Source organism: Chiloscyllium punctatum, chromosome 25 (genome assembly GCF_047496795.1).
Source record: "Chiloscyllium punctatum isolate Juve2018m chromosome 25, sChiPun1.3, whole genome shotgun sequence".
NCBI classification, from domain to species: Eukaryota; Metazoa; Chordata; class Chondrichthyes; order Orectolobiformes; family Hemiscylliidae; genus Chiloscyllium; species Chiloscyllium punctatum.
Window position 1 is genome coordinate 66,410,861 of NC_092763.1, and position 14,938 is coordinate 66,425,798.

Here is a 14,938-nt window from a genome sequence, read left to right on the forward strand (position 1 = left end):
ATCTTATCCACTGATGTTGCCACTTTCAGGGAACTGTGGACCTGTACACCTCAGTCCCTCTGTATGTTGATGCTACTAAGGGTTCTACCATTACTGTATAGTTCTCTCCTGCATTGGACCTTCCAAAATGCATCACCTCCCATTTGGTTGCATTAAATTTCATCTGCCATTTCTCCAGCCTATCTATATCCTACTGTATCTGCTGTAATCCTCCTCACTATCCACAGCTTTGTGTTACTAATTACCAAGCTTACTAGTTAGACCACCTCCCTTCTCTTCCAAATCATTTCTATATATCTCAAAACAAATTCAGGGGTCCCAGCGCTGATCCCTGCAAAACATCACTGGTCACAGATCTCCAAGTCAGAAAAACATTCTTCAATGATTGCTCTCTGTCTTCTATGTCCAAGCCAGTTCTGTATCCATCTTACCAACTCAGGTGTGATTTCACATTTTGTAAGAATCTGCCATGAGGGACCTGTCTTTAGTCTTGCTAAAGTCCATGCAGACATGTTTCTGTGCCTTTTGGGATGTTTGCAGGCACACTAATGAATGAGCATTCTCCAATATTGGGTAACAGTGCTAATCCTGGCGATACCTATTCAGCCGCTTTATATACATCAGACCCAGTCTTTTGTAAAACTTAAATAAGGATGCCACAGGGATCAGTACTGGAGCCACAAGGATTTATAATATGCATTAATGACTTGTCTAAGGAACATGAATGTACATAAATAGATGTGTGAAGGCAAGTAGTGAGGACTCGGGGCAGAATCCTGTGCAGGTATGAACAATGTGGACTACCTCATACAGCCATAGAGATGCACAGCATAGAAACAGACCACTTGGTCCAAGTTTCCCATGCTGACAAGATTTCGTAACATAATCTAGTTCCAGTTGTCAACACTTGACCCATATCCCTCTAAACCCTTCCTATTCGTATACCCACTCAAATGCCTTTTAAATGCTGTAATTGTACCAGCCTCCCCAATTCCTCTGGCAGCTCATTCCATATATACAACACCCTCTGCATGAAAAAGTTGCCCCTTAGGTCCCTTTTAAATCTTTCCCCTTCACCCTAAGCCTATGCCCTCCAGTTCTGGGCTCCCTCACCCCAGGAAAAAGACCTTGTCTATTTAGCCCATCGATGCCCTTCATGATTTTATAAGGTCACCCCTCAGCCTCTGAAATTCCAGGGAAAACAGCCCCAGCCTGTTCAGCCTCTCCCTATAGCTCAAATCCTCCAACCCCGGTAACATCCTTGTAAATGTGGGCACTAATATCTTGGAAAATGCTCCATGAGCACCAACACACCAACTGTGCCACATCCTGGCAAATCTGCCTGAAATTTTCCCCTTTGGCACAATATATATAAAAAAAAATTCTTTAAACGAGAGATTGCAAAGCTCTGAGAGGCAGAGTGAACTGGATGTCCTAGTGCATGAATCGCAGAAGGTTAGTACACAGATAGAGCGAGTAATTAGGAAAGCACGTAGAATGTTATAAATTATAGCATGGGGAATTAAATACAAAAGTAGGGAGGTAATGCTTGATTTATGTACAGCGCAGATGAGACCACACTTGGTACAGTTTAGTTCACCTTATTTAAGGAAGAAAGTAAGCATTTTGAAAGCTGTTGAGAGAAGTTTTACCAAACTGATACCTGGGATGGGCAGGTAGTCTAATGAGGAAAGATTGGACAGGGAAGGGTTATATCTACTCGAGGTCAGAAGAAAAAGAGGTGACCTGTTTGAAACATGTAAGATTCTGAAGAATCTTTCCAGGGTAGTTTTGGAGAGAATGCTTCCTCTTATGGCAGAATCCAGAAGTAGGAGTCACTGGTTAAAAATGAGACAAAAGTATTTTTCTCAGAAGTTCATGATTCTTTCAAACTCTCTTCCTCAAAGTTGGCAGGAGCAAAGTCTTTAAATATTTTTAAGGCAGAATAAATGAAATTCGTGATAAGCAAGGGGGCAAAGTTTATCAGTCACAGAGAGGAATGTGGATTTGAGGTTTCAAACAGATCAGTCATGATTTTATTAGATGGTGGAGCTGTCTCAAGGGACTGAATGATCTACTGCTCCTTGTTTTATGTTTGTTGTCTACATGTAGAATTCATGTATCATATTCACAGACTGAATTGATATCTGGAACAAATTACTGTAGATGCTGGAATCTGTATTGAAAACAACAAATGCTGGAGATCACAGTGTGTTGGGCAGCATCCACTGAGAGAGAGAGAGCAAGCCTAGCGTTTCGAGTCTAGATGATGCTACATCAGAGCTGATGGAGAGTCATCTAGATTCAAAACCTTAGCTTGCTGTCTCATCTTGGATGTTGTCTGACTCGCTACGATCTCCTGAATTGATGTCGCCTGTTTCACACTTGACCAAAGTCAAAATTAAATTGGTAAATTATAATCTGTTGCGAAGTAGACTGTTAGTGATACGCGGTAAAAACAATGACTGCAGATGCTGGAAACCAGATTCTTGATTAGTGGTGCTGGAAGAGCACAGCAGTTCAGGCAGCATCCAAGGAGCGTCGAAATCGACGTTTCAGGCAAAAGCCCTTTTTATTCCTGATGAAGGCCTTTTGCCTGAAACGTCGATTTCGAAGCTAATTGGATGCAGCCTGAACTGCTGTGCTCTTCCAGCACCACTAATCCAGAATGTTAGTGATAGGCGATCGCATATAGCTGTTATGGATTCATATAGGGCTAGACAATGCTGGATCATTCAGGGTTAATACTGACACTCATAAAATTTGACTTTATTGATACAGAAGGACAGAACAACCTGATAATGAAGAAACTCAAAACCATAAATTATCATGTACTATGTAACCTGTGAAAAGGACTCAGTGGATGCTGTGTAAAATGTTTTGTTAATCAAATTTGAAGTCGAGACTCATTTCTGTGACAGCCTGTTATTGTCAGTCTGGCTCATGACAAACTACAATTGATTAATTGTGTCATTGGGCAAACTCTCCTCTGGGCATGGCACAGAACCACATGGATGAAAAAGGTTTGAATTTAATTGCTGAGTGAGCCAGGTATTCCTTGACTTGTGTTTTGGAGCAGATTACAGTGGGTCAGGCAGGTTCTGATGGTCTTTCAGTGATTCCTGCTGTCCAGTTGTATTCTGTGCCCAGTGACTGTGATGCTCCTCCTTGTCAAATAGTCTGCTGGCTCAGGCCGGGGGGATGATCCACTTGGTTCAGGTTTCGGGGGAGTGGGGGATGGGGGTGGGGGTGGGGGGTGAGTTCCTGTGAAATGGTCTTGGAAAAGGAGGGGAGAAGACAGGGAGAATTGTCCTGTGTTGTTATCTCATGCGCAGTGTGGTTTCTTTTGAAATGAATTTGTTCTCTTCAGTGTCCATTTTCCTTTTAAATCTAGGGTCAGCCTGGACTGATTGGGCCACAGGGACGCAGTGGGCCTCCAGGGTTTTCTGGACCAGAGGGATTAAGGGGACCGAAAGGTGAAAAAGGTAACCCTGGTAACCCGGGAGCTGGAGGCATGAAGGGAGAAAAGGTGAGTCCAGGTCAACCTCCAGCATCAAGTCATTGCTTGATGTACCACATAATCCCTACAGTGTGGAAGCAGGCCATTCAGCCCATCGCCAACCCTCCAAAGAGCACCTCATCCAGACGCAATCTAACCCTGTATTTCCCACGGCTATCGCACAAAGCCTGCACATCCCTGGATGCCAAGAGCAAATTAGTGTGGCCAATTCACCCTAAACTGCACATCTTTGGACTGTGGGAGGAAGCCGGAGCACCTGGAGGAAACCCACGGGGAGAATGTGCAAACTCCACACAGTCACCCAAGGCTGGGATTGAACCCCAGTCCCAGGTGCTGTGAGGCAGCAGTGCTAACCGCTGAGCTACCATGCCTTAAAATGAAAAAGGGAGGGGGGTGGGGAGGTTCACTGAGTTGGTTAGACAGTCAGTGTGTGGTTGAGAGTGACGTTAACAATGATAAGGTTGATTTCCTGTACTGGCCGTGGTAGACCTGGAGCGATCCTGGATAAAAGTCACTGCCTTAGCTGTGATTCCATGCCCCCTTGTGTATACCAGGAGAAGGAAGTGAGCCACAAGACTCTTTAGGGGTCTCTACTCTTACATTTCTCTAACACAATCTCACTGCTTAGAGTGACTCCAATGTCCACACCTGATCCCATCCCAAATATTAATCATTTTTTTCACTCAGGACATTTTTGGATGTCCATTAAATAAAAAAGGAGAAACAGAAACTCTTTCAGATTCAGTATTTACAAAGAGAAAAAGCAATTCAGGACTGGTCAGATGAGTGAATGTGAGACTGAGCTGACTGGATTTTTGGATATCTCAAGAAATTTCAGCATACACTCTGATACCTGCCCTTCAGTTGTTCTTCCCAGCGTCATGCCTTTTGTCAAAATGTACCTGAAAATCTTTTTCTGGGTTTGTACTTCCAAACCAATCAAGTAGGGACCCTATTGTGACAGCCTTTTCATGTGTACAAAACACAGACACACACACGTAGACACAGACACACACACGCACACACGCACATATGCATGCACAGAGACACAGAAACACAGACACACACACAGAGACACACACACATGCAGAGACACAGACACACATATACACGCATGCACAGAGACACAGAAACATACAGACACAGAAACTCACACACACAGACACACATATATACACATGCACAGAGATACAGAAACACACGCATACACAAAGACACACATGCAGACACACACACACACACAAAATCAGTCTGATAAATGTTGGGGAATATTTAATGCCTTTCAGTTTGGAGGCTGTTTCAGTTCCACTCACAACTAACCCCGATAGACTGGCATCTATTTAACTCCATCTCTCAGTGGGCTGTGTTACATTGAACCTCATTTCCACCATTTGTACAGCCAACTGGGACTCAACAGGCAGCTTAATTGTTGTTGGGATGATGTCATTGTGATGATGTCGCTGTGGGTTGCCAGTTTTAACTCCTGTTGTGATGTTGTCTGTTCCTCCAGGGTCCAATCGGTGTGCCAGGATTTGTCGGGATGAATGGGATTCCAGTAAGTATGATCTCAGTGTTAAATATTTCTAATCAGCCTGTTCAGGCATGTTATGAGAGCGGGATTTGAACCCGGATCTCTTAGCTCAGAGAGTGGGAAACTACCATGCGCCACAAGAACCTTCCATCCAATCGCAGAGTTATTCCATTCTTGTTGGTGGTAATCACCTGCTGGAGAAACCATTCATTTAAAATCACTGAATTTGACAGCAGGAAAGGAGGCTATTCAGCCCATTATGGCCAGGCCGGCCCTTTAAAGGAGCTTGCAAAGTCGTCTTGGTCTCTTAGCTCTCCTCCCACAGGCTGTGTCTGGTCCCAATCCTAATGTAGTTTGACATAGGTTGAACATTATATTAAAAAAATCTGCTCTCTACAATGAATACTGATGTCATGTTATTTTTTTCTCATAAGCTTGATCTACTTTTTTCTGCAGCAGAAATAAATTCGATTCATCCTGGTCAATCAGGTGGGGAAATTAATTGAAAGTTTGGAAGCTGCTGAACAGAATTAAAAAGTAATCTGTTTGAAAAGATGTAGACTTCTTTTATTCATGGGTGAGTTGGGGAATCAACCATCCATTCCAGTCTTGTCCCGCTCATCCCAAATCCTGACACCTCCACCCCGTCCGACCCCCTGCTGTCCTGCCCTCTGCCCTACCCCAGTCACGCCCTCCCCACCCCTAACTCCCTCCAACCCATCCAACCCTCTCCCCCCCTTTCCAACCCCCTGCACTCCTATCCAACCCCCTCCACCCCCATCCAATCCCCTCCACCCCCATCCAACTTCCTCCACTCCTATCCAACTCCCTTCACTCCTATCCAACCCCTCCCCATCTAAACCCCTCCCCCCAACTAACACCCTCCGCCCCATCCAACTCCCTCCCCATCCAACCCCCTTCACCCCTATCCAACCCCCTCCACCCCCATCCAACTCCTCTACCACTATCCAACTCCCTCCACCCCTATCCAACTCCCTCCACCCCTATCCAACCCACTCCCCATCTAACCCCCTCCCCATCCAACTCCCTCCACCCCTATCCAACCCCCTCCCCATCTAACCCCCTCCCCATCCAACTCCCTCCACTTCTATCCAATACCCTCCCCCATCCAACTCCCTCCACTCCTATCCAACTCCCTCCACCCCAAGCCAACTCACTCTATGTTACTGCCCCCTCCTCCTCCCCACCCCCCCCCCCACCCCCCACACCAATGCCACTGCCAATTCTACAGCCCATTTCCCCTTTCCACACTGTCCTTGGTTCTCCCATGATCAGCTATTCTTATTGGAGAAAGGGATGGCTCAGTATTCAAAATGCAGCTGGAGCCTTTAACTGCATTTACCTTGTATTGAACATGAATAGCTGAGGCCAGTTCTGACACTCCCCCATCTCAAGGAGGAGAAATGAGGACTGCAGATGCTGGAGATTAGTGTCTTGCCCGAATCATTGATTCTCCTGCTCCTTGGATGCTGCCTGACCTGCTGTGCTTTTCCAGCACCACACTCTTGACTCCCCATCCCACTTGTCATTTCAGTACCCTCTCTACTACTTCATGAAGCAGTAATTTTTTTAAATTTCAAAATATACTTTATTCATGTAAATAAATCTTTGGTACTTGTACAATTTTCCATGTCGTTCATAGTTATATACATTGCATGTCTTAACATTACAAAAGAACAAATTGAATTAATCGAATTCACAGTTATCCTATTAACAGTTACCTTTATTAACTATCCAGTCTCTTGGTATTTGGCTGTGGCTTCAGTGGAACCCACCTACTGAGTGGGTGCCCTGTTATATGAAAGCAAATGACACTTCTTCAACCCCCAGTTTATGGGGTTACCATTGTCCATTTGACTGTCTTGTCTCTGGGGTAGCTTGTCTACATCCCCATCGTAAGCACGAACTGCTGGACCTTCGCTTGGCAGTAATATCAATATAGCAGTTAGTTATAGCAGAGAAGGAACTCATTCAGGTCAACCTGCCTCCCACTTCCCTGATCTGTCTCATACACTAACAGTTTGTATTGCCCTAATAATTTCTATTTAATTTCAAATAGATTTTGTTTTGAACATTACTATTCAGTCTGCTTTCATCTGCCTTTATGGAAGCATAGTCTAAATTAGCAACTTGCTACAGAGAAAGAAAAAGATTCTAATTTCTCCCAGTGTTTTGTTGCCAATGACCTGAGTTCTGTGTCCTATCAGTGGGAAGAGCATCTCTCATGCATTGAGAATGCTTCAGTTTCTAACTGCTCCCCCATTGTCAATATATACATGGAGCAATACCACCCTCTGCTGGATTTCAGGATGTAGCACAGCAGCTGAAAAGAAACCTTTGCTGCTTTAACAAAACGATGGAAAATACACAGCAATTTGGGGAGCAGCTGTAAAGTGGAAAAGGAAGTCTCATTCTTCTTGGGTTCCCTACATCAGAATTACTAGCTCAAAGGGAGACACTTTCTTCCAGCACTTGGCCGATAGCCGTGTATTAGATTAGATTATTTACAGTGTGGAAACAGGCCCTTCGGCCCAACCAGTCCACACTGATCCTCCGAAGACTATCCCACCCAGACACATTTCCCTCTGACTAATGCACCTAACACTATGGGAAATTTAGCATGGCCAATTTACCTGACTTGCACATCTTTGGGCTGTGGGAGGAAACCAGAGCAAACCCACACAGACACGAGGAGAACGTGCAAACTCCACACAGATGTGAGGCAGCAGTGCTAACCACTGAGCCACTGTGCCATCCTGCACTTGTCAAGTTGCAAACAATAAGTGGGTCAGGTCAGAGGATGGGGACAATAGAGACCCCTTTAATTGAGAGGAAACCATTTTGTTGAGCAAACTGCATGCTGTGATAAAGAGTTGTGAGATGATATATCAAGTCGATATTAAAAAAAAATCATCTCAGTGGGTGAATGGAAATACATCAAAATGTACAAATAGTATTATTGAGACCCCTGCACTCTCATTACCCTCAATAGCTTTTGCTCCAATGTGCATCTCTTATTCATTTCTCCATTTTCTTCACCAAGGCAGTCTCCCAAATCACCTAATGGTTTTCTATTAAGCAGATAACTGGGGCAGATGATAATATATTTGCTAAGGTCAATGGGTTTGTAATCCATACATCCGAAGTAAAGCTTTGGGATTTGGATTCCCGTCCTATCATGGTAGGTAGTGGAATTTGTATTCAATTAATAACTCTGAAATGTAAACCTAATCAAATCAATTAGATTTGAATTCCAGACTTACTCACTGAACTCAAAATTCCAAAAGCTGCCTTGGTGGGATTTGATCCCATGACCCTGTAACATTCAAAACCAAAGTGCTGCAGATGCTGGAAACCTGACACAAAAAGAACGTAAAATGCTGGAGCTTACGCTGGGTCTGACAGCATCTGTGGGGACAGAAACAGAGTTAATGTTTCAAGTCCAATGTAAGGTTTCTCCTCTGAAGGGTCTGTTTCTGTGCTGTATGACTATATGAGTCATATTGGACTCAAAATGTTAACTGTGTTTCTCTCTCCACGGATGCTGCCAGATCTGCTGAAGCACCATCATTTTCTAATGCCAAAAGCCCAGACTACTAACCCAGTGACATTACCATTACACTATCTATGCCTCTTAACTGCCTTCTAAAGTGGCCGAACAAGCCACTGAGTTGGTGCATGATCGTGGACAATCCCGTGAATGAATAAAGAAAAACATTCTTTGGTCATTGGAAAGATTAATAAAGGTTTTCTTTCAAGTTGACACTAGTCATCCAAAACCTGTGTATAGACCTTATTGTTCCAAACCTTCAAGCTGTTCATAAATAGAGTCAGAAAGTCATACAGAACTGAAAGAGAGAGTGGTAAGGGTGTGGAATGCCCCCACCTGCTAATGTAGTCAACACAGCCACATTAGGGAGATTTAAACAATCCTTAGATAAGCACATGGATGATTTTAGGATAGTGTTGGGAACGAGCTGAGAATAGTTCACAGGTCGGCGCAACATCGAGGGCTGAAGGGCCTGTTCTGCACTGTATTGTTATATGTTATATGAAACAGGCCCTTCAGCCCAACGTGTCCATGTTGACCAGGTTTTCTAACCTGAACTGATCCCATTTGTCTGCATTTGGCCTACATCCCTCTGAACCGTTCCTTTCCATGTGTCTGTCCAAATGCCTTTTAAATGTTGTAATTGTACCCACCTCAACTACTTCCTCTGGCAGCTTGTTCCATTCACACACCAACCTCTATGTGAAAAAACTACCCCTTAGGTTGCTCTCACCTTAAACCTAATCAAGCCCTCTAGTTTTGGACTCCCCTATCCTAGAGAAATGACCTTTGCTATTCACTCTATCTGTGCCCCAATGATTTTATAATATTCTGTAAAGTTGCACCTCAGCCTCCTACACTCCAAGGAAAAAAGTCCCAGGCTACCCAATCTCTCCTTATAACTCAAACTTTCTATTCCTAACAACATCCTGGTCAATCTTGTTTACATCCTTTTCAGTTTTATAACATCCTTCCTCTTGGAGAGCAAGTAGAGTTGTGCGCAGTATTCCAACTATGGCCTGACCAATGTCCTGTACAGCTGTAATAACAGGAAAGTGACAAATCCATGACACATGAACATACAAAAAAATTAAAGATTTTTCCTCTAAATTTCATTTCTGACAAACTGTTCTTGTTTCAAAGGGTCACCCAGGTCAGCAAGGTCCTAGAGGACGCCCAGGTCTGGATGGGTGCAATGGTACCATCGGATCTCCAGGTTTTCCTGGCAGTGCAGGTTTTCCTGGGTCTCCAGGATTCCCGGTAAGCAGAGAACACAATTTGGGATTTGTTGGGGGTTTTAAAAATCGAATTTGTTTTGACTAGTTTGAAAAAAAGGCAGAAAGGTTTGCATTGATATAGCGCTTTCACAATAACTGGCCGTATCAAATTGTTTCACACCAATGAAGTATGTTTTGAAGTGTAATCAGCTGTGTAATATAGGAAACTTATTTGCAGACAGCAAACTCCCACAAACAATGTGCCAGTGATTCAACAGATCTGATACACGATAAACATTGTCAAGGTCACCAGGGAAACCTCCCTTGTTGATCTTTATAACAGTGGACAAAAACAACACTGTAACATCTCAGTTTAACATCTCCCCAAAAGGTTGCCAACTTCAACAAAAGCTCCCTCATTTCCACTCTGGATTGTCAGCCTCGATTTTTGTACTCAAGTAGTTAAAGTGGGGAACTTGGACCCATAACATTTGAGTTAGAGGCTAATGGTGCTACCAGCTGAGGCACATATCACGCAGAGGTCAATCGGTGATTCCACTGTCAATCAACTGGTGGCAAGTTTGTTTCCCCACATAAAGTAAATAAGGATCCATCTATTGGACTGTCATCACAGAGAAAATTGTAGCTGAGTTCAAACTTATTCACGTTCAAAAGGAATAGAATGTCATTGTGTCATGAGACAGGAACTGAATGCTTGAATCAATACTCCTTTACTTTTCTTGTCTTAAAAACTAACACAAACTTAATTTTTTAAAAAATATAATGGGAGAGGACAAACTGGATGTTTAAGAAGGAAATTAAAGGATAAGTTAGAACAAGGGAAGTCAAGAAAGACAACTGTATCAATGAAGCAGAAAACTCAAAAAGAGAGGTTGAGTGAAATAGGGGTTGAGTGAAATAGGGGTTGATAGGAAGGGTGAGGGCAGTAACAAATTAAAAGTATTATATATGAATGCACAAAGTATTAGAAATAAGATGGATGAGCTTGAGGATCTTTTGGAAATTGGCAGCTACGATATTGTGGGGATAACTGAGACATGGCTTCAAGTGGACAGGGCCTGGGAAATGAATATTCAAGGCTACATGTGCTATCGTAAGGACAGACTGACGGGCAGAGGGGGTGGGGTGGCCCTGTTGGTAAGGGATGATATTCAGTCCCTTGCACGGGGGGACCTATTATCAGGGGATTAGAGTCAGTGTGGATAGAGCTGAGAAATTCTAAAGTTAGAAAGGCCTTCATGGGAGTTATCTACAGGCCCCCAAACAGTAGTCTGGATGTCGGGTGTAAGTTAAATCAGGAGCTGAAATTGGCCTGTCACAAAGATGTTACTACAGTTGTTATGGGGGCTTTCAACATGCAGGTAGACTGGGAGAATCAGGATGGTATTGGACCTCAATAAAGAGACTTTGTGGAGTGCCTCCGAGATGGATTCTTAGAACAGCTGGTGCTGAAGCCGACCAGGGAGAAGGCAATTCTGGATCTGATATTGTGCAACGAACCAGAATTGATCAGGGACCTCGAAGTGAAGGAGCCATTAGGAGGTAGTGACCACAATACAATAAGCTTCAATCTGCAATTTGAAAGGGAGAGGGTACTATCAGTAGTGACAGTACTTCAGTTGAATAAAGAGAATTCTGGAGCTATGAGGGAGGAGCTGGCCAACATTCAATGGCAGGGATGACAGTGGAGAAACAATGGTGGATATTTCTGTGTATAATGCAGAAGATGCAGGATCAGTTCATTCCAAAAAGGAAGAAAGATCCCAGGAGGAGGCATGGGTGGCGTGGCTGACGAGGGAAGTTAAGAAACATATAAAGTCAAAAGAGAAAAAGTATAACATAGCAAAGATGAGTGGGAAAACAGAGGACTGGGAAGCTTTTAAAGAACAACAGAGGATTACTAAAAAGGAAATACGCAGAGAAAAAATGAGGTACGAAGGCAAACTGGCCAAAAATATAAAGGAGGATAGTAAAAGCTTTTTTAGGTATGTGAAAGGGGAAAAAACGGTTAAGACTAAAATTGGGCCCTTGAAGACAGAAACAGGGGAATATATTACGGGGAACAAAGAAATGGCAGAAGAATTGAATTGGTACTTCAGATCTGTGTTCACTGGGGAAGATACAAACAATCTCCCTTTGGTAACAGTGGCTGAAGGACCTGACCTGAAGGGAATTTATATTTGCCAGGAATTGGTGTTGGAGAGACTGTTAGGTCTGAAGGTTGATAAATCCCCGGGGCCTGATGGTCTACATCCCAGGGTACTGAAGGAGGTGGCTCGGGAAATCATGGATGCGTTGATGATTATTTTCCAGAGTTTGATAGATTCAGGATCAGTTCCTGCGAATTGGAGGGTGGCTAATGTACCACCTTTTAAGAAAGGTGGGAGAGAGAAAGCAGGAAAGTATAGACCAGTTAGTCTGACCACAGTGGTGGGGAAGATGCTGGAGTCAATTATAAAGGATGAAACTACGACACATCTGGATAGCAGTAACAGGATTGGTCAGAGTCAGCATGGATTTATGAAGGGGAAATCATGCTTGACTAATCTTCTAGAATTTTTTGAGGATGTAAGTCTGAAGATGGACAAGGGAGATCCAGCGGATGTAGTGTACCTGGACTTTCAGAAAGCCTTTGATAAAGTCCCACATAGGAGGTTAGTGAGCAAAATTAGGGCGTATGGTATTGGGGGCAAAGTACTGACTTTGGATTGAAAATTGGTTGGCTGACAGGAAACAAAGAGTAGTGACAAACGGCTCCCTTTCGGAATGGCAGGCGGTGACCAGTGGGGTACCGCAGGGATCAGTACTGGGACCGCGGCTTTTTACAATATATACCAATGATATGGAAGAGGGTATTAATAGTAACATTAGCAAATTTGCTGATGATTCAAGCTGGGTGGCAGGGTGAAATGTGAGGAGGATGTTAGGAGATTACAGGGTGACCCTGGACAGGTTAGGTGAGTGGTCAGATGCATGGCAGATGCAGTTTAATGTGGATAAGTGTATGGTTATACTCTTTGGTGGCAAGAACAGCAAGGCACATTACTACCTAAATGGAGTCAAGTTAGGTAAAGGGGCAGTACAAAGAGATCTGAGTGTTTTTGTACACCAGTCAATGAAGCTGAAAATGTGTTGCTGGAAAAGCGCAGCAGGTCAGGCAGCATCCAAGGAACAGGAGAATCGACGTTTCGGGCATCAGCCCTTCTTCGGGCTGATGCCCGAAATGTCGATTCTCCTGTTCCTTGGATGCTGCCTGACCTGCTGCGCTTTTCCAGCAACACATTTTCAGCTCTGATCTCCAGCATCTGCAGTCCTCACTTTATCCACCAGTCAATGAAGGCAAGCATGCAGGTACAGCAGGTAGTGAAAAAAGCTAATAAAAAGCTAAAAGCTAGCCTTCATAACAAGAGGGATTGAGTATAGAAGCAAAGAGGTTCTTCTGCAGCTTCTGGAATATTGTGTGTAGTTCTGGTCTCCAAATTTGAAGAACGACATTCTGGCTATTGAGGGAGTGCAGCGTAGGTTCACGAGGTCAATTCTTGGAATGGCGGGACTACCTTACGCTGAAAGATTGGAGCGACTGGGCTTGTATACTCTTGAGTTTAGAAGACTGAGAGGGGATCTGATTGAGACGTATAAGATTATTAAAGGATTGGACACTCTAGAGGCAGGAAGCATGTTTCCACTGATGGGTGAGTCCCGAACCAGAGGACACAGCTTAAAATACGGGGTAGACCATTTAGGACAGAGATGAGGAGAAACTTCTTCACCCAGAGAGTGGTGGGTGTGTAGAATGCTCTGCCCCAGCGGGCAGTGGAGGCCCAGTCTCTGGATTCGTTTAAGAAAGAGTTGGATAGAGCTCTCAAAGATAGTGGAATCAAGGGTTATGGAGAAAAGGCAGGAACAGAATACTGATTGAGGATGATCAGCCATGATCATAATGAATGGTGGTGCATGCTCAAAGGGCAGAATGACCTACTCCTGCACCTATTGTCTATTATGATAACATTTATTTATTAGTATTGGAGTCTGAGGTTCGTTCCCTCTTTGAGGTAACTTCACAGAATATGTAGCCATTCTGCAGATCACTCTCCATGCTGCTAACTACCCATGAAGAGACTAGTTAACTATTGATTTCGATCTTGCTTACTCCAGGGTGAAACGGGTCTCAAAGGAGCCAAAGGAGAGCCAATCCAAATCTCAGGCAACCGTGATGAACTCAGGGTGAGTATGTCATATTGCTATTCTGATTCAGTTTTTTGAAGAGGAGTGGGAAATATTAGTACTAGGAAGTTGAACTAGGAGAAGGAGCTGGAAGTTCAAGTTTGAGCCCACATCCCAAAATTGCTGTTACTTACTATGTCCACATGATGGCAAGCTTTGCAATTATATCAGACATTGCTACTCCAATAAATGGTGGGATATTGTACAATAGTATTAAGAACTTGCAGCATATTCACACAGGAAACAAAAGTTGTGTTTGCATAGCACCTGTCACAACTTTGGCACATCCCAAAGCCTTTCCAGCCAATGAAACACTTTGAGGTGAAGTCACATTGCAAGCATCTGCACTCCTTCCTTTCTCAGTGCAAGAGTGTAGCCAATATGTGCACAGCAAGATTTCACAAACAGCAGTGTGAGCCACATCTAATAGCAGAGCTCTCAGAGTATTCCTAGTTCCACTCTCACATATCATTCCATGCAGAATAATGTTAAACAAGCTGTCATACCCACCAATCATTGACCTTGTTGTCACAACCTTCTCTGCATCATTGGAGTGTCACAACTGGATTGTTTGTTAATTTGGGTCAAGTCAACTCTCACAAAAGCGAGTTACTGTGAATGCTGAAGAACTGAAATCAAAAGATGGAAATGCTGTTTGAGCCTGACAGTATTTGTGGAGAAAGAAACAGGAAACTATTTTCAACCAATTTCTGATGATGCGACTTTCAATACAAGCCCTTCAGATATCTCTCCGTTTGCCTCTCAAACATTTCATCCTTCCTGATGAAAGGTTCCTGCCTGAAACAACAACTTGTCCTGCGCCTCTGATGCTGCCTGACCTGCTGTGGGTTGTT

General features: G+C 43.7%; 1 protein-coding gene across 3 annotated transcripts in view; it reads left to right on the forward strand.

Annotated features, from left to right (window-relative positions):
* Window positions 1–14,938, forward strand: part of col4a6 (collagen, type IV, alpha 6) — a 418,171-nt gene that overhangs the window by 242,869 nt on the left and 160,364 nt on the right. For all 3 annotated transcript variants that reach the window (XM_072595456.1, XM_072595455.1, XM_072595457.1), the window contains exons 4-7: window positions 3,395–3,529; window positions 5,031–5,075; window positions 9,766–9,882; window positions 14,016–14,084. In XM_072595456.1, coding sequence (XP_072451557.1) covers window positions 3,395–3,529; window positions 5,031–5,075; window positions 9,766–9,882; window positions 14,016–14,084 — 366 coding nt within the window. The remainder of the gene's footprint in view (window positions 1–3,394; window positions 3,530–5,030; window positions 5,076–9,765; window positions 9,883–14,015; window positions 14,085–14,938) is intronic.